The sequence below is a fragment of the Convolutriloba macropyga genome, chromosome 3 (genome assembly GCF_964194025.1).
Source record: "Convolutriloba macropyga chromosome 3, txConMacr16.3, whole genome shotgun sequence".
In the NCBI taxonomy this organism is placed as follows: Eukaryota; Metazoa; Xenacoelomorpha; order Acoela; family Convolutidae; genus Convolutriloba; species Convolutriloba macropyga.
Window position 1 is genome coordinate 33,194,990 of NC_134470.1, and position 26,205 is coordinate 33,221,194.

General features: G+C 38.2%; 1 protein-coding gene across 1 annotated transcript; it reads right to left on the reverse strand.

Annotated features, from left to right (window-relative positions):
* Positions 1-1,183: 1,183 nt before the first annotated feature.
* On the reverse strand, positions 1,184-26,205 carry LOC142336611 (ABC transporter G family member 23-like). The gene is made up of 4 exons (XM_075385522.1): positions 25,999-26,205; positions 23,688-24,275; positions 4,878-5,267; positions 1,184-2,070 (listed from the first exon to the last, which is right to left on the reverse strand). Exons 1-4 carry the CDS (start codon positions 26,153-26,155, stop codon positions 1,184-1,186), a joined length of 2,022 nt encoding a protein of 673 aa, XP_075241637.1. The 5' UTR covers positions 26,156-26,205.

Consider the following 26,205-nt stretch of genomic DNA (forward strand, 5'->3'; position numbering starts at 1 on the left):
AACCACTGGGGATTAAAAAGATGGAATCTCCCACCTACCATTCAAGAGCAAACGGGATTGCTGAACAAGCGGTCCAAACAGTGAAACGGGCTATTCAAGCCTGGAGTCCAAATCTGAATGTGTCATTTGGCGCTTTCCTACAGCGGGCTTTGATGACACATCGGAACACTTCTGAGACCCGGTGCAAAACTCCTGTAGAACTGCTACTGGGACGCGAAGTAAGATTTCCAGCAGTCACTGATTTTGATCTGTGTGAACGAGTCCTCTTCAAACCGACGAACAGTTCACCAACGGTTCCAGCTATTTTCATTATTCGTAAAGGAATGAACACTTCGTTCATTCAGCCGGAGAATTCAAACAAGACAGTGCTTGTTAGTGACAACCAAATTGCACGGCTGGAACTTGACGACATCAAGACTGAATCTACTGACTCACAGTCTAAGAGCAGTAGGGACGACATAGACGTGGCATCACCCAACTCTACTGAAGAAACCTCAGTAGTTGAAGGGGAACAACCTTCAGTGGCAACGAGAACTTCAAGCAGAAATAAAAAACAACCAGAAAGAATTGGAGAAGCTATTCCTACAAACTTGCTTAAAAAAGGAGGAAGGGTGTGATTTATCGAGAAGTGGCGAACTTAGCACCTGCGATATATAAAGAAAATTTTCTTACCTGATGTTTGGTGAAGTGAAATTGAATAATGGCTTCTAATTTGAACCGAATCGTCGATTCAAATTTGTTCATACCACAAGTTTATCAGTATACATAAACCATAAATTTGTGTGATAGATTCGACCTTCCCACCACCAGATATGATCAGAAACCAACTCTCCGACCCTCCCAGTAGATAGAAAAACATATTCTCAGGTAGAGAGGACAATGTGTTAAGTGCAAAAAAACTTCACTAGTACTTGCCATATACGGCAAGGGGAAAAACTTGTTCACAACTAAGGTGTAAATTAACCCATATCAGTTTATCTATATCTAGACGGATCTTTAAATTTTCAGGCTGATACGGACTATAAATTCCTGTGAAAATTTTGTACATTTAGGCCATTTTGAATTCAATTATTAAAATAATAAAATTCTTGGTACTCGTGCTCGAGACCACGACAGATGACAAAAACACTCGGAAAAAGTACCCGCAAAATGCATCAGACTAGTATCTATAGAAAATATTTAATTAGATTTTCCTGAATTTTCTCAATAAAATACCAAGTAAGAGAAACCCAGTACCATATAAAACATTTACAAAAATTCCGCCTCGTACATCAGAGTACTTAAATCCCCATCCCCGAAGATGAATGAAGCGAAGAGCTTTTGCAGGAGTTTTGAGAGGCAAATAGTTGCTGATACTTTTCAAGAAGTCTGGCAAAGATTCCTCCGGCCACATGATCCCACTGAGAAAATAGTTCATTTCCATAACACCAAACACCAACTGCAAAACTTGCGCTTCTTCAGTGCATATAACAGATACCAAAATGCCTAGAAAAATTCCAGTGTAACCCTGTAAGCATACAATCAATATGACCAGATATAGATTGCCCTCCAAAGGGGTTCCAAAAATGATAACGGATGTCATAATCAGAGTTATAACTTGAATAACAAGAATGAAGCTCTGCACTATAATCATGGCGAGAATTTGTGTGGATCCGGAAACACCTGATATTCTAAGTCGTTCCACTATTCCCTGCTTTCTCTCTCCAATTATTCGTGTACTCGAGAATAAAGTAGACGACATAAATATCAAGAACGCAACTGTACCAGGAGCGACAAATTCTGTAAGTGAGTTGACACGATCGTATAAGGGCTCGGTGATGTTGATAGCTGCCACCCTCAGGGCCCCGTTTGAATTGTATTTGGAGACAAAATTCTCTTCTAGTTTGTTATAAGCTGTCTTTGCTTTTCTCACAACTAGATCAGCTATTAGCGGGGAACCTTGATCTAATGTTAGTTGTATGCTGCTTTCGCTAGCATCTTCAGACGGCAATTTAATACTACTGTTGAGTTTGTTCAAAGTTGAATTTGTGAACCCAGTTAAGAAGTAAATTATAGCCACATAATTGTTTCCTTCACCATCATTTAGCACTGTTTGATCATATTAAACTGCATCCTTCTTGAGAAAAATTTTGGATGATTCTCCAAGATGAGGCAAATAAATTTGGTTCAAAGAATCCAGAACTGGCCACAGAAACTATGCATAAAAAATACTTCTAAATATATCACATTTGACTTATAACTCATTTTTCTATGTTTGCTATCAATGGTGCTATTCGATGGAGGAAATAATTGAAGTTTTCACGCAACAAGCAAAAAAACTTGAATATGTTTTTTTTACGAAACGCTAAACTTGTTTAACTGAAGGAGCTAAAGTGCAAATTTTGATTTAAAGTGACATAATATTTTATCAGACGTTGCGTCGAAAATTGTTTTAAGACAGGGCTACTTGGTGTTATCAAATGAAAAATGCTACACATTTTTGAAGGACGCAGGTTTGCGAGAACGCGTGCTCATAAATAGGAACTTTAATTATAATCAGATGGAATCATTGATCAAAAAATTAAGTAGAGCAATTTATTGTTGGCAAATTTTGTTTAAATTGCCATTTTTGCTGATTTTTTCCTGAATAAAGACGACAAAAACCTTGGAATGCGGCTCCTCGAGAAACATTTCTGATTTATCTGCCCACCTTCCTAAATAAATTGGTCCGAGGATTGTGGGGTTTTGTGATAACTGCCAGAAAACAATTTATAAGTTATTTCAATGTATAAAAGTTTCTTATTAAAATAAGTAATCATTGTTCAACGTTTTGTTTTCCAACTCATTAAACTTAAGCCTGTAGAAAGTAGAGAAAATCTACCACTGATGACTCGCAGCATGTGTTGAGAACATAAGTGGCAATAGCACCCGATTCAACGGTTTTTTAGTACATAAGCATATCCAGCATTTGAAAATGAAATTGGTTCAACAAAGCTTTCTTTAACCACGCTACATCCTTTCCATTCCTCTGGTTACTTGATCGAGTTGTGTTTTACTGTCTTGTTAGCTTATATCATAACTCTTGTAATTCATATGCAAGAAATGAATTTTGAATCTTCTGTTTACAACCACAAATTTTTGTGATCAAAGCAAAAACCTACCTGTTTTTTTAAGCCTTTGTAATCTAAAATTCAATAAAAATTAAATTTTTTCGTCCGAATTTTTAGTTTTTTTGATTAAAAATTGTCAGAAATCTATCTGCTTTAGCGAGAAGTAATTTAAACCCTGCTGTATCTACTAAATTTCACACAAGTTTCCATGAAAATCATATTTTTGCAGTGCTCAATGTTTTTAATGGGCAATTTTGTTGTCAGAACTGTTTTCAAATAACAAATTTGGTCTTTCTTTCGGCTAAAAAAACGACAAAATTTGTGAAAATCAATTTTCAATTTCACGAAAAAAAAGAAATACTTTCTATACCAAAAAATGTTTCCCAGATTTTTAATTCAAAACGGCAGAAGACGTTGAATCAGGAAATATAATAAAATTTTCCAAAAATATTTGTACTTCTTTTTTCATTGGATGCAGCAGCTGACAACTTTTCACACTTGCAGATTTTTTGTATAAAATGCAGAAATTGTAAGCTTTGACAATTGTCTTGCTAACCTTTACTTCTTTAAATAGCCAACGCAACAATTTTCAGAGTAATCTAAATACAAACCAAAAGGCAGGTTTATTTGATATCGTGGGAAATGCTATTATATTTTTGAAAGTTAATTTTTTGAAAAATCAACTCAAAGGTGATGGTTCTTATATCTAAAACCTGATTTACTCTGGTACTTGTTAAATATTGCGTGATGCTATTTGTTACAGAGGTAAATTTAAGTGTTTTGCTAAGCCTTCTTCTACGAATACAATGAACACAGTTTATCTGAACGACTACTGTAGATGGAAATAATTTTTAAAGAGTAACAATGGTCCCCGACAGTCGTGTTTCGATATTCTGAAGGAAATCAACCAAACTCCAAGTCAGTGTCCCTACTGGGCAAGTCTAAATACAATTTTCACAAGACTGGCAGGTCCTGCCCAAGACTTGGATAACAATTCATGTTGATTCCCAAGACAACAAATAATTCAAAAAGTTTCGATTGAAAATTTCCAATATTTTTGCAACGTGCCACGATATTGAGGTTAATTTTCACGCACTTTCCCGGGGTCCCTCAGAAAGTTTTCCAGACCTGTTTTGGACAATTTGTGGACCCACTAGTCTTGGGATATTTGTGAGAAATCGACATGTAAGGGGTTTAATTGTTTTATAAAATCTGCAAGCCTTTCTCAATCCTTGTTTTGTCGCTTATCCGGTCCCCTATTGATTGGGTTGCTAATAAAGGCTTCGCTTTTCGGTGATTTAAAAACTTTAAAAGTAAATCATCCTTATTTGGGTTGTTATCAAAATCATTTTTCAGGTTTTTGTTGCAGTTTTCAAATAAAGATCTAAAAAGATTGTTGTTTCATGTACTTTCCCATCCAACTCAGTACCAATTTTCCAATTCCCTTCACACTCAGTGGGTGATTTAAAAATTAGAGTTACTAAAAAGCAGTCACCACATTAAAAAGGCTCCCGTTTGGTGAATACATATTAATGGTTCATCACAAAATGACCAAATTTTACACTTATGGCTCGTAATTAAACTGGTCAAATTGAGCGAGGTCAACTGAAACTGGTCAAAATCAATGCGTTAAAATTTCCTCTAACTTTCTCATTTATTGGTGTTATTACTCACGGAATACACGAATTGAGAAATGATTCTCGTTGTCTAGAATCAACTCTTCCAGTTTCTCTAGCAGAAAGATCTCCTCGGTTTTTTTTAAAAAAAATACAAGAAGGATGCGGTTGCCTGATTGCAATGATTTGCAGTGCTTGATGTCGGTCCAATCTCCTATGCCAAAATAACGCAGGTATTGATTGCTCAAAGACTCGTTCCTATTAGATGTATCATAATCGACGACAGCTATGGATAGGCCTGAAGGGTTTCCTCCGAACGTAATGAGACCAACTGAGAGTTGCATAATTGGTAAGATTAGAGTGAACACTAATAAAGGCACGTCTCTCATTATCACAATCAACTCCTTGAATATGCAAGACATTAAATGAGTCCAATTGATGATATGTTTTGAGTCGTTTGAGTTAGCCGCACCGGGATCATTTCTATCGACATTACTTTGGGTCTTCGGGGCTATCTCTTCTACATCATTGCTATGTTTTCGAAATCGTTCATCAGTGCATTCTAAAGTTTACAAATTATTTGCTAAGCTATACTTTTATTAGTTATAAATAAAGAGATGCGGACATCCTGGACCCTTTAAATCCTGGACCCTTTAATACATCGAACTTGTCGACTTTTGATAAAGTGCTAGATCCATCTCAAAAGTGTTTGAAACTTTTTCTCATAAATACGCGTAGCAAACAAAATAAGTATGAAGACCTTTCGAACTTGCTTGAACAACTAGATTCGCAAACTACACTTATAGTAATCGAAACATGGGTTTCCGAGCAACAGGACACTAATTTCAATATTAGTAATGAACATCTTTTCTTACAAAAAGCTCGATCAAAACAATCAGGAGTCCAGCGAGGTGGGGGTGTTGGAGTTTGGATCCCCAGACACTTCAATGTTAAACGTAAGAAAGAAATTGAGATAGCAAATGCAAATTTTTTTGAATCAATGTGGCTCGAAATTAATGAACCTCTGAAAGATAAATGTTTGGTGAATATTTCGTACAATCCGAGTAAAAATTTTTCCGATTTTTTCCTGAACGAGTTGAGTGCTGAAGTATCTAATGCATATTCCTTAACAGACAATCTTCTTCTATGTGGAGACTACAACATTGACCAATTCAATAAAAAAGAGAGAAATACTTGATAACTTTACATCTGGTCTGGCACTTAATCCAACAAATGTGGACACTCCCACTCGCATCAGCAAAACTAATCAGTCCTTTATCGATCACTGCTTCATAACAAAAAACCAAATTGTAGAATGGAAAGTTTGTTTGCCGCCCATTGAAGTTGACCACACTATTATATTTTATCAGAGTAATTTAGAAATGATAGGGAGGGACGAAGATATTTATTTCTTTAGAAGGAACATGAAATTTTTCTCGGCGGACTTGGCTTTTGCGGACTGGCGACCTATTTATCAAGAAGAAAATTGTGGTGAAATGTTTACAAAATTTAATAAAATTTTTCAAAGTATACTTGATCAACATGCACCTATACCGATCTGTGATTCTTCAATAAAACAAAACAAAAAAGTGATAAACCGTGGATATCCAAGGAACTCAAAAATTAGTAGCAGAAAAACATAATTTATGCAATCAATACAAATTCTCTCAAAACTACAATGTTTTTGACAAGTTAAAAAAATGTCGTAACCTAGTGAACCGAAAACTACGAGATTCACATCACAAATATCCTGTTAATTTTTTTAAGCAATATGAAACATCGAAGCAGAAATGGAATTTCATCAATAAAAAATTAGGAAACCACAAGCAAGGTTTTAATTTGTCTGAAATTGAAATAGACGGAGCCAAGACCGTTGACAAAAAAGCAATCTGCAACGCATTTAAAAAAACTTTTGCGGAAATGTGCAAATATTCTGATGATTTCGTTCCTCTCAATATCCATAGGTTTGTCCACTGTTCTGAAAAATTCAATTTTAGAGTATTGACTTTAAAAGAAATCTACAAAACCATTGATAGTTTAGAAAACAGTAAATCTCCGGGTCCAGGATTGGTCTATGCATGGGCTTTAAAGTCGGCGAAGTACGCAATTGGTACTCATCTGCAATTTATTTTTAGTGAATGTATTCAAAACAGTGTCTTTCCAACTGTTCTAAAACATGCATATGTCACACCAATTCACAAAAAAGGATCAACAACACAAGTGTGCAACTATCGACCAAATTCGGTCACACCAACTTTTGCTAAGCTTTTTGAGAAGATTCTCCTTTTCTAAATGATGGATCACATTAATAAAAACAATCTATTGAATAAAGAGCAATTTGGATTCCAAAACAAAAAATCTTCAACAGATGCAGTTTTGTATTTCACTGAGACAGCAGTAGAAAACCATGAAAGGGGGCAAAACACTGCAGCAATTTTCTTAGACCTTGCAAAAGCATTCAATTCAATTTCGCACAAAATATTTCTTAAATGAGCAGAGTCCTTCAACTTCTCTGAGCCTGCAGTTAATTTATTGAAATCTTTTCTCAAAGAAAGATCACAATGCGTCAAAATAGGCACCGAGGTCTCAGAACACTTTTTCGTTAATCACAGAGTACCGCAAGGCACAGTATTGGGACCCATAATTTTTCTTTCATACGTTAACGATTTTTCAGAAAAAATCAAAGGTGACTTCGAGCTTGTTCAATTTGCAGACGATACTAGTATTTTATGTCGATATGAACCAGGACAAACAATTACAACAAAAATTGAAAATAGTTTACTGAAGACGGACAGTTACTTGAAGGAAAATCAACTCACTTTGAATGCTGATAAAACAGAACTACTTTATTTTTCTACCAGGGACGAATTAGAACCCAAAGTTACTTTTAACGGAAATTCAATAAAATCTGCTGAGAGTTGTCGTTATCTAGGAATACACCTTGACTCAAAATTGACTTCTGAAGCACATCTAAATGTAGTTTTAAAGTAAATGGCGGCCTCCATTCGCTCACTATATCTTGTAAGAAACCATATTTCTTTGGAAGTAAGGTTGCAAGTTTTCAAATCTTTAGTCCTGTCTCATTTGTCATTCAGTGGTGTTTATTTACAAACATTGTCAGCAAAAAATGTACAGCGTATAAATCGACAGATTAATTGGGGCATAAAAATGTGTTATATGCGTCGTAAATTCGATCATTGTCGTGATATCCTTCTCAAATCGCATGTCCTACCTGCTGAATTAATTATTTCAAAGTTTAGTAAATTGAAAGTCCACACAGATTTCAATCAGAGGATAGTATCAGAAACATTTAAAAAATGTGCAAACCGCCTACAGTTAAAACATAACAAACGGACAAAACAGCTGATAACAAGAACGCAGAAGTATACTAAGCAGAGTAAAAGATCTTTGATTCTGAAGAGCAAACAAAAATGGAATAAGTTACCCTCTAACGTAAGAGCGACGGAGAACAAAATTCTTTTCAAAAGAAATTTAACAGAGTTTTTGCAACGTCAGCATGAAAATTTTCCAATAGATAGACAGTTAGGATCATTCGTGTCTTTTTTTTATATAGTAGAACGAACAGCTTAATGGGTAACATCAGTTGATAACGAGAATTTTGATGTATAATTTTGATTATTTCAATAAATATTCGTGATTATTCTGAAGGCATGTAAGCTTTAACCTTTCGGTTATATTCTTAATTTACAAGTTTGGATAAAAAAGACATCTGCGGCGACGAGCTACTAGTGCCCAAGTCCAGACCTAGACTGAAGAAAAGACTCAAATGATTGACTAACTAGTTAACTTAACTTTATTGACTGTAGTCCCAATAGACATGATGAAAATGTGGCGTCATTCAATTGTGTTCTATTTCAAAATTGTGAAGTATTAGTTTTTTTATATAAATAATGCAGATTTCTGACAAATCAATGCTTCTTCAGAATCGCAACAGATGAAGAAGCATACATTCTGACTACCTTATAGGCAATAGTGTGCAATAAAAAAATGCACATAATTTGTTGTTTTAAGCAAAAATCAAGAGTGATAATTTTTGTGTAAAACAAAAATGCAGTTTATTAATGAAGTCTAGCAAAATAATTTTCATAGCTCTTTTGAGTCCAGCATGGTCCATTCATATACTTTTTTAGTCGAGCATGATCTCTTCATATGTCGAAGTCTAGACTAGGGTATTTCTTCAATTCTACAATCACTTTTACTGGAACACTTCACATTGATTTCTCTATAATTATATTTATCTATTGCTGCTTATTTCCAAAGGGCCAATGGGGTTAAGTACCAATTGTATTTCAAACCCAGTAAAAACTTTTTAACAATATCTTTCACTCTAAATTGTTCTCTATTGTCGATCAATTCCCACATTGCGCTCCATCAACCAATTTATTGATCAGAATTCGTACTGCAGATATTTATCTGTTTAGGGTCATCTAATCTAATTTTGACAGATTAATAATCTGAAAAACTTCGTTCTCTCTAATTTTGCAACTCGGGATTATTTGTGCCAATCTTTCAATCAATTTAGCCAAGCAAAGCGTTAGTTTTCGGCTGATAAAAAAAATTTGAGTTCATTCACTACGCCGTTCAACAAGACATTTGTATTAAGGAATTTCGCAACCCCAATGATTCAAGTAAAAGTTTTCCTAATTTTTGACAACGGCACGATGCATACAGCAGATCGTGAATCATGGCAATCATCCCTCTCTAATAAACTTTTTTGGGTACCATCGACGATGTAGCCCTCTATCAGTAGAGAAAAATGGCTCAGGTCGAATTGGCTATATTGGCTAAGAAAAATAGAATTCAATAAAACTTCCAGAGGAAAAACCTGATAGACTACATACTCCATCAGAGCTGACATATAAAGAAGCAATTGAGGTTTCGGATGTCTACAACAAAAAGGACGGGCAAACATGTAATGCACAGCTCTAGCTTCAACTCAAATGCCAGACACTAATGGACAATGAGAATTTGTGCAGAAACAGGCCATGGAACCAATAAGACGAGAAATGCTTTTCCCATCTATGGATCAGCGCTGAAAATGAAGGCAAAGGGAAGAAATATGTTGGAAGAAAAATTTAATCGGCAAACAAACATCAATTTAGAACAATAATTTCTGTTCTAAGAAGAAAGAAGAAACCGTCCAACAGTGCTGTAAAACGTCAAAAAAATAGCAGAACCTTGCAAATTTTGAGGAGCTGTAGAAATGCAACGGGTAAGGCAAATGGAAATGGGCCGGGCAAATGGCAGCGAATTGAAGCAAGGTTTGCAAGCAGCGTACATGCAGGGCAAGTTAATCAGGGATCTCGGGAAGCGATTTCGGCGATGTACCAACTTACAAGGAGCCATTTAGAAAACCCCAATTCACAAGATATGGCCCTCCGTTGGTGGGAAATCAAAAACTAGTTTGTGCGACAGTCGGAAAGTGATACAATACTTTTACTTCGACTGACCATTTAATAATTGTGTGTCGAAGAAAAACAGTCCTTTAATTCAACAAAATTTCAAAATTTTGATCATAGAAAATCATTATTCATAAAAAGTCATTGAAAACTACATTGATTAACACAGTTTGAGCCACAGTTGATCAGTCAATAACAATGTTGTGACGATCTCAAACACAGTTGAAACAGACATTGCCTGCAAACTATGTCCGCCATTCTCTAAACCACAGCAACTTCAGTACTTTTGAATTCCCGAATTGTTTGCTCTATTTTCAAATTTTCTATTGCAGAACAGATTATTGAAAAACGTGCGGACAAAAATCTTCCAACAGTCAAAAAATTGTGATGATTTTGCTCACCAAATTATCAGCTTAAACAGTATTTAGAATACAACCTTTATTGGTGGAAGTTGTATGCCACTCGTTCCAGGCTACAACTATGTGAAAGAAATTCCAAAAATGGGGAAATGGCTCTCTGCGCGATTTGCAATGTAGAACAATTGTCTTGTTCAACAGACATCGAAAGAAAATAACAAATACGTGATCATCTGCACCACAATCGACACCCAACATATCAAATGAGCTCTACAGCAACGATTTTTGTTTTTCCACCAAATATATATGCAAAGTAATTGTAGTCGGCTATAAGAACAATAGTCGAACAAAAATGCAGTTTATTAATGAAGTCTAGCAAAATTCTTTTTATAGGTATTTTGGGTCCAGCTTGGTCTATTCATACACTGTTTTAGTGGAGTATGATTTTTCATAGGTCAGAGTTTAGAGTAGGGCATTTCATCGAGTCTGAGGTTATTTCTTCGAGTCAGTATAGACTAGGGTATTTCTATCACATTGATTTCTCTATAGTTATTTTTTATTTTTGCTGCTTAATACCAATGGGGAAAAATACGAATTGTTTTTCAAATTCTATAAATACTTTCTATCAATATCTTTGATAATAAATTGTTCTCTCAAATCCCACACTGCGTCCCCTCGACTAAATTATAGTTCCGAATCCGTACTGCTGATACTTCTTCTTCAAGATATCAACTAAAATGATTTTGACAGTTATGTCAGAAACCCGGGGTTATCTGTGCCATTCCTTTATTCAATTTCATCTCACCTATAGTCACAAAAGCTAAAGAAATGCTAAACTATTAAATAAACACATCAATAAAAAGACCAATTACTTATAAAGGATTAACTGTCACTTGCCAATTGAAAAAAGTCTTTGTCGACCAATATCTTGTAGTTCAAATACACACTCAGAGTCGGAGACAGCATACTTCTCACCGATCGACATAAAAAACGCTAGCCAGTTGTAACTACACACAATTTTAACCCTGATATCATTAGCGGCGATATTACGGGCTCTTATAGATTGATAAGTTTTTTTATGCTTTGACAAATACGCCAAATATGTTCAGGAAAACGATTAAATACACGCTAATTGGTCTTAATAATATTAACTGCTTTTTAAACAAGAAAATCTATCGTAAGCAGTGTAGAATACGAAGAGTTTATCAATCTAGTCTGAAGATTGTAGTCTGGAGATCGGAAGGATGAAGCCATATGCAAAGAAAAGTCACAAAAAGCAAATAAATAATCTGAGAGTATGACTACTCTACAGCAATGTATTTTGTTCTGTTCAACTAAAATCTTTACAAAGGTATTGTAGGCTACTCTAACAGCAAAAGTTGTGGCACATAAAAAAATCTGTTTTTAAAAAAATAATATTAATTTAAAAAAAAACTTTGAACAAATCTTGCTTCTTGGCCTAAATCCTCAGCTACTGGCTTGACCTTCATTCGAGACCAGGATGTGCTTGCCTCGATAATTGATTCGCCCTCTCCATGCAATTTTGGACGGCTACAATGAAGCTATTGATAGCACGCATCAGGGAAAGTGGTTAACGAGGGATATTGTTATTCATGAATGTAAGTCATATATGAACTGCAATGTCCTGTGCGAAGCAAAGAACCATTTTTAACGCATCGTAATTGATAGGAATTTAGATTATCTCATTCGTGCTAACAAATGGCAACCTTTAACGGATGTAAAGTTCCTATCAAAGAATTTTAAACACATTTTGTTGGGCTAAGATATTATTCAATAAAGCACGAAAGATATCTTGTAGCTTGTACAGACCGATTTCCATAATCCTGACTTCAAAAGGGATTTAAAAACATAATAACATGGAAAAATTACTGCAGAAGTGTATTCATTTGCTCAGTGCTCCTCGTTTAGTTAGATTAGAGCAAGCAAGCTGCTTAACTTGACAAAAATATCTTGTATTTTCTGAACCAAAGTCAGTATATTCAAATTTAAGCGAGGTCAGAGAGTAATAAGATAGCTGAAACGCTGACAGAAATAATTAAAAAATAATGACCATTTATTGATGAAGCAGGTCAAAATAAATTTAACTTAAGATGCCAATGAAGTCAATCAAATATCAACTTGAAATATGCCGGCAAAAAATCAGTTTTTCCACAGTTGAAGTTCATTTGAGCCGAGCACCGACACCTTTTATGAAAAATTGGTAAAGAGTCAGAAAAAAATTTTAATTGCAGTATTTCAAACAAACCTCGAAACACTCCGCTTGTTTCAATTTATCCTAAAAAACGCTTGTAGTTAACGAATTATTAGTGATCGTTTTTGGAGCAAAACAGCTGAAGCACATCAGAAGAGTTCACTCGAAGACAAAACACTGATTCGGAGTTCGAATCAATACTAACGCCGCATGCAGTAACTGGTCTGCCAGTCGCACCTCCGAAACTTCCCTTTAGTTGAAACAGGCTAAAAAGGCCTCACATTAAGCAATCAAAAAACTTGATGAAATTTTTTATTGTTAACCCCAGGTTCACCATTAATAAAAACAGATGAAATTATTTCAAACATATGCTAACCAAGGAAACCAGATTGTTGTAAAAGGTGTTATAAAACAACTCTTTCGGAAGTCAATTCATTTCATTAGTAACAACGTGTAAGCATCAGTAATGTCCAAAGTAACGATCAAGATATCGTACAAGCATTAACGATGATCATAGCAACAAGTGAAAGCTTAGACGGCAAGGTTTTTTCGATGCTCTTTTACTGGTTTTTTGTCTGATGTTATTGACGTCAAATCAGTTCGTATTCAATCGGCAATTGTCTAGAAAACCTAAAATTATTAAGCCGAAAACCAGCTTAATCGATACATATAGTGGTTATATTTACTTAAAATTAGGTTAAATGAACTTTTTCGGAACTTTCTACGTACATTAGAACAATTTATACGCATTTAAATTCGAATATAAATACTCAACTCATTGGCTAAAAATCGTTCTTTATTTACTGCGTAACATCCTCCGGCCCGGAAGAAGATGTTGGGAAACCTGGTACAAGTTTTACAAGCGGGCGGACGAGTGAACCGGTCGACGTACGTAAAACGGCGGAGCGCGCGACGCTATCGGAGCCGTAACGGAGTTCCACAATTCGAGCGGTTGGGTAGTAATCCCTAGGGTTGGTTTCCTTAACTATCCAAACCAAGTCACCGGTCTTAAGGTGTTGCTCGGCAGGCGTCTGCCACTTAGAGCGTCGGTTCAGCGTCGGTACGTACTCTCTGATCCAGCGTGACCAGATCCCATTAGCGTGTGACTGCGCACGAGCGTAACGTTTACGATGGTCAAGTTCATTATTGCCGACAACAGACGGAATACCGGTAGAGTATTCTCCTAAGAGAAAGTGGTTGGGCGTTAAAGCATTCAAATCGCATGGATCGGCGCTTACGGGTGTTGAAGGACGCGAATTGAGAGCATTCTCCACGAGACAAAAGGTAGTATGCAGTACCTCATCTGTGAGGCGACGCGTGCCAAGAATAGTATACAACACGCGCTTGAAGCTGCGTACCAACCTCTCCCAGGTACCCCCTTGATGTGGTGCGCTGGGTGGATTGAACTTCCACTTTATACCTTTGTGAGCGAGCTCAGCTGCAATGTTGACAACGTTCCACTTTTCAAAACTTTCTCGGAGCTCTTTCTCCGCTCCAATATAGTTAGTGCCATTGTCTGACCAAATCATGGCAGGTGTACTGCTACGTGACACAAACCGCTCAACTCCCATAACACAAGAACTGGTGTCCATGGATGTAACTATCTCGACATGGACAGCGCGAGTAGTGAGACAGGTGAAGAGGAAGCCCCACCTTTTCTCAGTAGTACGGCGGACAGTAACATAGAATGGCCCAAAGTAGTCAACGCCAGTGTTCGTGAAGGGAGGCGACTGGTAAGCAAGTCTCTCTTTAGGTAAGTCGGACATGATTGGTTGCATAGTAACAGCTTGGAATTCTCGGCATCTCAGGCAGTGTGCTTTGATGGAACGTAAAGACGATCTTAGTTTCAGTACTGTATAGTGTTCCTGCACAATTGATCTTAGTTATTCAACGCCTTGATGAAAATGCTTTACGTGGGTATGTTCAAGGAACAGTTTTAAAAACGGATGACGTGCATCTAAGATGATTGGGTACTTTACTTAAACCCAACTAAATTAACCGCTTGATGCGGCCCAAGGAACGGATTAGCCCATTTGGACTAATAAACGGTGAATGTGGAGCAATTCGGCTACTCCGTTTAAAGAATTTATTGTCAAGAAGATCTTTTCTTTCGGCTTCAAAAGACTCTCCTTGCACCAAATACTGTAGATGACGCTCGGCTTCGTCAAGCTCAGTAGGGTCGGTAATGCTACCATCGGAGTTACGGTAGCCGACATGTTTCGGCATAAGCCGGAGAACGTATGGGGCAATGCGCAAGTACTTTTGATATGAACTAAACTTATCAAATGGGATTAACGACGGAACGGGAGTTGTCTGTTTTTTAACAGATGTAGCGAGAGAAACAGTGTCTTCTATAATGACTGCTTGGTTGACGCCAACTTTGATGTTATTAATAACGTCTCTGTTCGGCACGAAAGGGAAACTTGAGTTAGTTAAAAAGTGTGGACCATTGACCCAACTGCTTAATTGCAAAACCTCAGCGGACATTCCACGCGTGCCAACGTCAGCTGGATTATCTTTAGTTGCGACGTGGTTCCATTGGTCAACGCTGGTATACTCCAAAATTTCACAAACGCGGTTTGCAACAAAGATTGGTTGCTTTCCATTAGAGTTAATCCATTGGAGAACGGTCGTGCTATCTGTCCACATGAATACTTGGTTAACAGTTACGGTAAGTGCTTGTGTAATTTCTCTTTTCAGTCGAGCGGCAAGTAGAGCTGCTGGTAATTCGAGTTTTAGGACAGTCATTACTTTCATTGGCGCCACGCGCGCTTTCCCCAAAACAAACTCTAGCTCTGTTTTTTCTTCACCCGTAGGTGTTTTTAAACGGGCTCGCAAGAATGCGACCGCACTGAAAATATCCTGCGAACTGTCACCGAACATATGCAACTCTATATTATCAAAGGGTCCACTAAAGTAACTTCGGGGAATTTTGATGTTTTCAAGCTTTGGTAAGTCCGCAATTCAAACCAAAAATCTTTGAGCAATGTCCTGTGGGAGCTTGTCATCCCATTGTTGTCCTGTGACACGCCAGATGTCTTTTAAAAGCAATCGCGCACCGACGGTAAACGGTGCGACAAGACCAATGGGGTCAAAGACTTTCGAGACAAGACTTAGGACCAAGAGTTGCGTGAGGGACTTGGTGATAGTGCAGCCTGTACCCCGACTCACAGCTAAAGTGTCATTAGTGTGATCCCATTTTAACCCTAGCACATGCGATGAATCCTCCTGACATGAAACAATAACCTTGGGCTCAGTAGATTGAGGGGAACCATCAATTCGGTCAGCCAGATTTGGTACATTGCTTACGAACTTTGTAAGCTCGAACCCACCGAGATGGAGAAGATGTACCAATTCCTTCGATCTATTGATGGCTTTCTCGGCAGACTCCACTGAGTCAAGGTAATCGTCCATGTAGAAGTTTTCAAGGACGGCTTTTGCAGCTTCGGGGTAAAACTTGGCATTGCCTCGCAGTGCGTTGTACTGCATAGTTGGCGCATGTGGGCGAATCTTTCGCCCCGAATATATGGCGCGTGTATTGATGCACTACAACGTTAGTTGTGGGGTCCTCCCGCCACAGAAAGCGAAGTGATGGTTGATCTGATGGTAACACGCCAACCTGTAGAAACATTCCCTCGATGTCGGCGGAGACGGCAGATGGATGTTGTCAGAAGCGAAGAAGTACGTAAATAAGGTTTTGGAGCAGATCAGGGCCAGTGAGCAAAGATTTATTCAGTGAGCCGCCATGAAATTTTGCTGCTCCATTGAGCACCCTACGCACCTTACCTGGTTTGGTCGGGTTTAAGATCGGATGGTGGGGTAGGTACCACTCTTTATCAGACCGCCTCTCAACCTTGTGAGCGTCCGGAACCTCAATTACAAACCACTTATTTAGGTCTTCCTTGATAGTACTAGTATACTTCTCTCTGAGGTCTTCATCCTTGGCCAAACGTTTTTCGAGCGATTTCAGTTGCACAAGGGAGGAGAAGTAATTATTTGGGAGCTGGATGTTGTCTGCTGCCCACAGCATTCCGACATCGTATCTCAGGCTATTGTGTATCGTGGTACTCTCAAGGATCTCGTGAGCCCTTGCGTCTGCTGTAGATCTGGAGTCAACCTGCTTGTTTGCCCCAAATGATTCAATGTCGTACCATGACTTTACTTGACTTGCTAACTCACTGTCTTGTTCGATATTCAATTTAAAGCACGTTGAGGTTAAACACGAACTTGATGGCAACGGACCGCTTAAGACCCAACCTATGGGTAAGCGTACGGCAACGGGTGAAGGCTTCTCATCGGCAGAGAAGTATTCTAACGGGCAGATGGCATGATAGACATCTTGTCCGAGTATAATCTCAATGTCTTTATAGGAATATGTCACGGGATCAAGGACCGCTAAGTGTGGGTAAGTTTCTTGCAGCATTAATTATATCAGAGCTGACGTTCAGACTCTCTTTAACGAAAGGGTTGATGGTAAATGGTTCGAAATCTTGATGTTCTCTTGGTTTCACAGTAACTTCAACAATCCTAGTGTCAACTACTTCTTCGGTATTAATACCCTTGACAGTTAGCTTTAGTGCTTTACCGTGCAAACCGAGTCTATCTGCGAGACTACCGGCCACCCAAGAGTTACTGCAGGCGGAATCACACAAAACTAAAGCCTTCGTTTCTGAACTATTACACCCCTCTGCTCGGCACTTTCTTGGCTGAGGGCACTGGCGGAACGTGTGCTCGTCCCTTAAGCACGAAAAGCAAAGTTTGTTATCCGCCACCAACTTACCTCTCTGGGTTGGAGTCTTTTCCTTGAAAACTCGACACTCCCATAGCCGGTGGTTACCTTTGCATACAATGCACCGAGAGTAAGCGTTTGTGGAACAAGATAGTATTTGCTTTTTTGTGTCCCTTTGTTGTGAGTTTGATGCAAACACTTTTGAGGCTGTTTTGGTCTTTGTTACTGAAGTGATGTTCTCTTCAGGTTTGGCCTTGGTTGCGCTTTGTTTCATAAGATCATGGGCCTCAGCCTTTTCTTTAAGCCAATCGTTAAAGTCAAGGAGGGAAGGCTTAACCCAGTGCTTCTTAACAGTAAAGAGTGACCATGACTCTTTCATGTTTGGTGGTAACTTCTGTACCGCTTGGTTAAGTAGGGAAGCGCTCTTCAAGTCAGCATCATATGATAACGACTTGAAAACCCCAACGAGGCTGGATATGGCTGCAGAGTAGTTAATGATGTTATCACTATTGTGCATTTTAAGAGGTGGAAAATTGCAAAATTGCTTAGTTTATCCAAGTGTGCACTCACGACTGCCTGTGGCTGGCCAAATTTACGTTCTAAAGTCCTTGTACGTTAAACCACAGTAAGCAAACTCGGCGATTGCAATCGTTACTTTACCGGTGACGAGTGTCTCAAGGTATGTCAATTTAAGGTCATCAGTGAGCAATTGCGAGTCAATCGCGCTTTTGAATTGACCATACCACTCGTGCCATTGTAATGGATCGCCATTATACTGAGCAAGTTTCAATTCTGGCAAGGGTCATTTTTCTTGCTGGTTACTGCATCAGCTAATTCCCTAATCAATGACGCATTGTCCGGTATTGGAGGGGCAGGTGCAGACACCTGCGGACCGCTCCAACTCAACGGAGTGGGCCCAACATAGGAGTATGTTGGCTAAAAAACCGGAGTGGCTCGACCAGGTACAACATTATTAGCGATCAAGTTTTCCTGCTGTGCACCTGATAGTGATTGCATATCAATCAAAGGGGGCGAATTCTGATAAATTTGTAGTGGGACATTAGTGCTTGATGGTGCGATATGGGTGTGTACATTTGGAGGCAGACTATTCACGGTGGTTGCGTCTTGGTTGACTATTGACGGTCTATGCTGTGGAAACCGCCAATGACTCAAAGTTTTGGCCAAAAGTGATATTAGGCATATTTGGGAGAGGAGGAGCAACAGAACGTACAACTTTGTGTACTCGGTTATTACTATTCTGAAAATTGTTGTTGACGAGAGGCTGGTTAATCAAAGGGGCGGGTGGGATGGGAGCAGTGAGGTTAGGTGCGAAGACTGGGTTCGGAATGGGAAGGTCATTTGGATGAGTGGGTTCGGTGTTGTGCTGTTGAGTGTTTGGACTTGGTGGGGCGCTTGGGTGCAAGGGAACGTTTAATACGGGAGCTGGATGATTTGCTGTCGGAAAAGGAGGAAGAGTGGCGTTTGGTGCTCGGGGGACAAAATTAATTTGTTGTCGGGGGCATGTACGCTGGGCCGAATTATTCTCGGGCAGACTTGATGTTTCAGGTCCCCTGGATTGCGAAATTTGAAGTTGTGCGTTGGGAGAAAACTCGGTTGCAATATTCTGATTTTCTTGTGGTGCGAACGTCTGTGGTGGAATGGGCTGTTGAATGGGCGGTGAAGAAGCCCCTGGGGCGTTTACAGAAGGCGGCTGACTATCCGTGGTTCCTTGGTTAGTTATGCTTGCGAGCGCCGTGCCTTGCTGGCCTGTTTGATTCATTTGCGCGCTTAGGTGCGCCTGGTACAGCGCCTGTGTGTTAGCAGCAGCCAACAAATTTTCAGGTGGAGTATAATAGGGGTCGAGTTGCTGCAATGTCTCATTGCTTAAAATGTAATTGCCTCGCCATTTTTTTTGGAACAGAACGCCTTGAAATTTCAGTGTTCTGATCTTCCACTGTTTTGCCGTTGTTGTGGCTAGGACATTCTGGAGGGTCAATCATAACCTGTGGTTCACTAGTTTTCTCCTCATTGTGAAAATTTAAAGCAAGTGAGGTGTTGATCCAGTCTTGGACAGCCTTTTCACTTCTCATTGAGCTCCTAGCACTTGCAGTTGTTTCAGATTGGCTACCTTTAGAAACGGCGTCCAGCAATTCAAATTCTTGCAGAGTTGCCTCTGCCAAACGTTTCCTGTTGTTTTCCTCCAGTTCATCTAATTCCATTTGCTTTTTCTGTTTAGCAAGGCGAATGGCTGCCTCATTCTGTTTTTCAATTTCTTCGCGCTTCATTTTAGCAATTACGTAATCATGTTTACGCTGACTAGATGTTTTTGACGAGGTTATCAGTGAGGGAAGTCTAGAACGAATGGAAGCCCTTGGTTCCTGGAACTCACTCACTTTATCATCATCAGAATTGATGTAGTTTCGTGAAGCGAGTATCTTGTCGTTCTTAGTGGTCAATGCCTCCAAGTAAGACTCTAATGAAGGAACAAGTGCACTTGGATCTTCCGTTTTTCCAGCAAATGCAATCAGGTCCTCATTTTTGTCTACAACAGTCATAAATGCTTCGTTGCACTTTGTTACTAGGCGTTCAACTTTCACTCGCCTACTTTGACTATTTATACAATGAAGAATATCTTCATGTATAGCATGCAATTCAGCTTCACGCTTTGACCTGGCAGCATACAACTTTTTGACTTTTTGATCAAGACCATTAGACATCACGATGTTAATATTTCCAAATACCAGCAAAACTACCACTGCACACGGTTATCTTTTATAAGCACACTCCAAACAAAACAAACCCACGCAAATTAAACCCAACGCAAAAGACACCAAACACAGCACACAGTATACAGTCTGTAAAACAAACCTCCCAAAGAGCAGAAAATGACGTCGAGCACCCAGTGCCCGACAACAACAGAAGTGGAGCGCTGAACGCTATGCGCTCAGCGCAGAGGGAGATAAAGGACACACGGGAAGTCGAGCGAGGAACGCGCGACGAAACGGAAACGTGAGGGACGGGAAGTCGGACGAGCAACGCGCGACGCAACGGGAACGGAACAGACGAGATGTCGAGCGAGCAGTGCTTGACGGAACGGAAACGGGACGTGCGGGAAAGCGGGTGAAAAACGTGCAACGCAACGAAACGGGACCGTGGGAAAGAACGGGCGGGAAATGAGGTTGGGAAGAACTATGTTAGCATACCGCAGCAAAAACGCAACCGACCAACCTAGCCGTAACTCCAGAACAAACTTAAGTCACACCCTAGGAAGAAGGAGAGAAGCTACTGCAAGACAATCTAATATAGTTCATTATGGGGCTATAACGACAAAATTTAATGGCAAACTAATTTATGACAATTAAGTAGTACACTAAAAGGATGAAAAGGTCGAGAAAATTACTAGCCGTAACTCCAGAATAAACCTAAGTTACATCCTAGCAAAACCCAAACCGTAACAAACAATCAGCATACTAACGTTAATAAACAAACTACAGCGAAATTGAATAAACTACAATAGTGTGTTTGTAGACTAAGATAGTTGGAAACGTCGAGAAACAATCCAGCCGTAACTCGAGAATAAACTTAAGTCACACCCTAGAAGGCAACAGGACCAAACCAACTAGCAATCGTACAGGTACACACAAACATACAGCAGCAAAATCAATATACTACAACAGAAGGGCTAGTAAATTAGTAAAGTTGAAAAGTCAAAGGAAAATCCAGCCGTAACTCGAGAATAAACTTAAGTCACACCCTAGAAAGCTATAAGACCTAAACAACAAACCAGCATACTAGCATACTCAACATACTACAGCAAAATCCAGAAACGTAGACGGAGAAAACGAAAATTAAAGTATTGGGAGAGCGACGTTATTGAAAAAAAAACAACACGGACAATTGAAAAGTTAAAGGACGGAAAGGACGCGGACAAAAACGGTACATAAACGAGCGACGAGGAATAGTTATAGTGATTCGATATTTTTTTTGTAGGCCGGAGGTTGTAAAAATTGCCACAATTTTTTTTTGTGTTTAATGAGTTTCACTCAATTTACGAACCTTCTTGCTGGAAAATAGATTTTTTGAGAAATTTGTCAAAATTTTATGCATTTGTCCAATTTTTTTTTTCAAATTTTTGTTCAATTTTTTGCAAAATCTTGATTACGGAACGGTAATCCAGTAACCTGGACGGTTATATGCTCGGAAATACGGTTTATCATTTTTTGGTAAAAATTTTCTAAAACTTTTGAATTGCCTCAAAATTGACCAAAAATTTTCAAAATTGAACAATTTAGCATAATGTTTTCTCAAATTTCTTTATGTCGGAGGTTAATTTTTGATATATGAAACGAATATATCAATTTTCTCCAATTTTCGGTAAATCTACCGAAATTTTTCAAAACCGATGTTTTTTCGTGCCAAAAATTTTAATTGCGGGGGATTATTGGTGACCTTTTACGGAGATTTTTCAAATTATGGCTTAATTTCACTATCCCTTAAAAATATAAAAAATCAGGGGTTGGGTTTCTTGCCGTCTAACTTCTTTATATATCTTTAAATATTACACTGAAAGAATTAAAGTTTAGGCGCTGTCTTACAGTTTTTTTTTCGATTTCAGTTTGACCTCTGTAGATGCTCTGAGACATCTCAGTAGACCTCTTTTCATCTCATTCCTTTGAGACCTCCTGTCAACACTGGAACTGCTTGGCTGTCCAAAAACCGGTAAACGAATCGAAACCAGTTTGAAGTTGAGAAGGATGCAGATGTAGATCGGAGTATCGCTTGATCGGCTCTCAAAATGGACATAATCACCGTGTAGATACACAGTTTGATCTGCTGTAGTATACTACACAATCTCAGGTCCATTGACCAATTGTTTAACTGCGTATAATTCTCCGCATCTGTATTCAAATACCTCTAATGTAATTTCTCTAATTTCTCACGGCACTCTCCAACCTCCATATATTGTCATTCAACAATGTCCAATCAAGAACCGGTCATCAATTCATTTGACCTATTTAATAATTTTATCACAACAATTAACAAATAGATTGAAATTAAACTAAGGAAATGGGTGTCCGTAAACCCGGAGCGGCACCAATGTAAAAGGTGTTATAAAACAACTCTTTCGGAAGTCAATTCATTTCATTAGTAACAACGTGTAAGCATCAGTAATGTCCAAAGTAACGATCAAGATATCGTACAGGCATTAACGATGATCATAGCAACAAGTGAAAGCTTAGACGGCAAGGTTTTTTCGATGCTCTTTTACTGGTTTTTTGTCTGATGTTATTGACGTCAAATCAGTTCGTATTCAATCGGCAATTGTCTAGAAAACCTAAAATTATTAAGCCGAAAACCAGCTTAATCGATACATATAGTGGTTATATTTACTTAAAATTCGGCTAAATGAACTTTTTCGGAACTTTCTACGTATATTAGAACGATTTATACGCATTTAAATTCGAATATAAATACTCAACTCTGATTGGCTAAAATTCGTTCTTTATTTACTGCGTAGCAATTATACCATTCGCACTGCTATGGCAGAAAAAATGGAACGAAAGCTGAAAATGATAATCACGTTCATTATGCGATCAAAATGCCAGTGAATAATGGTATCCAATAACCTATTTGAATAATATGGTTTCCAAATGTCCCAGCAATGATTCAATGTTGATATTTGCGTGATCTTGTTGAAAAATAATTAGCACAACAGGAGCTGAGAACCTTAGAGATTCTTAAAGCAATAATTGAATTTCACCGAAAAAATTAAATCTAATTTTTAAATTAGGATAACGAACATATATTGTCACTAATTTTTTTGTTCATCATTATAAAGAATAGATTAAAATTAGGCACAATACCGATTGTAACTTAATTTTAGTTCAATTTTGTTAATTCTTTTCATCATGAATTGTCATGTTTTGTAAGTCAAATCCGGCGCATTGCATTTCTTGAAGTAATTTTTAATTCACGATTCATACCGAAAATAATTTTCTGTTAATATATTGTTCAATATAGTTTTAACTATTATCTGATGGATTTTTTCTCTGTAATTTAGCAACTCTAGATTAGAAGAGCAATTTTTCCTGTCAATTTAGCAAAGCGACAATAATTTTTTGTACATTTGCTGCGTCAATCAATCGGAAACTTGAATCACGTTATTTTTGCATTGTTAAAAGCCGAATGTAAGTTGTCGCACATTGTGACAACCAAAAGTCAATGATATTATTTATCACAGCTTAAATTTTGTAATTTTTTTTACCTAACTGCAGATCCCTCTGGCAAAGCTCCAAAAAGACTTCCTCCAAAATTTTCTTTCTTTTTTCTCGAATCAAGCTTTCGGGCTCTCCCTCACAAAGAATTCTCCCTGCCCTCATTAGCCCCACTCTATTGGCCAGTCTAGCTTCTTCAATATAATGCGTTGTGATGACTATGGTAGTTCCTCTCTCCGTTGATAAGTAGACCAGGTGCTGCCATATCTTGGCACTTAGTGCCGGATCCACGCCTACAGTCGGCTCGTCCAGAATCAACAATCGAGGATCGTGAATTATCGACGCACCAAAAGAGACCAGTCGTTTCTGACCTCCGCTCAGACTGAGAATTTGTCTTTCACAATCGGGTAACCTTAATAACTCGGCAGTGAATTCAATTTGCTTTAAAATGTCATTGTTTTTAATTCCATTCAACTTTCCGTAGAAATAGAAGAGCTCATTAATTTTGAATGGTAAAAGTAGAGCCAATTCTTGGGGCATGTATCCGATGTCGGGCCCTGGAATTCGCAGCAAAGGTGCACTGCACGGTGTCGACTGGCCAAAAACTTGTATCAATCCGGCATCGGCCACATCAACACCTAAATTATCCGAGGTAGTGAGCCCTAAGACTCGAAAATTTATTTTCCGAAAAATTAGACTTCTGAAAGAACGAAAATATTGTATTGAATTCAAAAAAAATCAACAAATAAGAAAATCACTGATTTCCGACGCCACTATTCTTTGTGATAAACAATATTAGTTTTGGGTCCAAATTTGTGGTTGACTTCTGTTTATAGAAATAGTTTTTAATCTAAATTAATCGCTATATAGCAAACATGCTTCTCGAGGTAAACTGTGTTAAGAGATGAGAATTTGTGAAAGCTTTTCAAAGTTAATTTTTTCCTCGACGGAAATGTAACAAATTCTCCTGAGAGTTTTTGTCATTTAAGAATACACCTTAAACAAACTTGTCTTAAGAAGTACATCTTAACGTAATTTTAAGAAAAACCGCGACTGCTATTCCATAACTATCTCGTAAGAAATCATATGCTTTGAGAAATAAATTTTCAATTCTTTGATCCTTTCTCATCTTTCGTTCAGTGGAGTCCTTTTACAAATATTATCAGCAAAAAATATACAGCGTATAAATCGACATATTAATTTGGGCATAAAAGTTTGTTATATGCGTCGTATGTATGATCATTGTCCTGATATTCTTCTCAAATTACATGTCCTACCAGCTGAATGTTTTTTTTCAAGTTTAGTCTGATAAAACTTCACACAGACTTGAGTCAAGGGGGTTCATCAGAAACATTTAAAAAATATGCCAACCATGTTACAAGAGAAGAAAAGGACAAAACAGCGGATAATAAGAAGACAACAGCATAATAAGCAGAGAATAATAATAAGCAGTGAATGATTTTTAATTTTGAAGAGCATCAAAAAGTGCTATAAGTTCCTTTTAATGTAAGAGCAAAAAGGGAAAAACTATTCCTCAAAAGCGCGCTCCAACAGAGTTCTTGCAAAGTCACAATGTCAGCATGTAAATATACCGATAGGCAGACAATTAGAATCCTTTATTTCCTACTTTCATATACAGGAGCGAACAATTTAAAGGGTAATATGTAATTGCTGAATTTCATTAGAAGATTCGTGTATAACTTTGATTATTTAAATAAAAAATTCAGATTTCTCTAAACTAACTGGTAATTGAGATTAATGTAGTGTCTTACAAAATATTTTAAAAAAGTCATCACAGAGTTCCCAGAGAAAAAAGATCGTCAGGTTTTCTGTCAGTCAGTCATATATACCAACACACAAAGTCGCACACACACACACACACACACACACACACACGCGCGCGCGCGCGCACAAACAGATATCCACGAACACACATTCACGCACGCGCACACGCACTCACTCACCCACAATTTTACACAAACACGTTTTCATAAAGGGACACACAAGTATACATAAGCAGACAATGCCACACGCACACATACTCACACGCTCAGACACGAGCGCTCTCGCACAGACACAAATACACACACAAAAGATTACACACACACACACACACACACACACACACACACACACACACATTCACAAACACACTCACACACAAAGGGACAGGCACACACTCGCATGCACGCACGCACTCACACACACATAAACACACACAAACACGCACGCAAACCAACACACTTCTCTTAGTACATTCCACTTTTCATTGGAGCATTAGAGCTTGACGCAATGTACAAACAGATTTGTACAAGGAAAGGGGTAAAAAGGTTCGGATGGAAAGCTTCATAAGAAACAAACCCATGATGCATTTGAGTAGCGTCGTTTTCCCACATCCAGAGGGCCCTAGTAACCCGTAAATTGAACCCTCTTTCACTTCCATGTCAACGCCTCGTAACACAGGAACATCCTGGAAATAATGTTTTTTAGCATGCTGAACAGATATTGCTAGCGACATTAACAATGCTTATCCACAATAATTTTGGCAGTTAGTTTTAAATATTTCGA

What these genes read in the sequence shown, in the direction of transcription:
- LOC142336611 (XM_075385522.1), bottom strand. Translation starts at nt 26,155, where the DNA reads ATGTCGCTAGCAATATCTGTTCAGCATGCTAAAAAACATTATTTCCAG. An exon ending in GCTACTCAAATGCATCATGG is followed by an intron (nt 24,276 to 25,998) that starts GTTTGTTTCTTA and finishes CGGATAATTTAG; the next exon opens with GTGTTGATGTGGCCGATGCC. An exon ending in CTGCAAATCATTGCAATCAG is followed by an intron (nt 2,071 to 4,877) that starts GCAACCGCATCC and finishes ATGATGGTGAAG; the next exon opens with GAAACAATTATGTGGCTATA.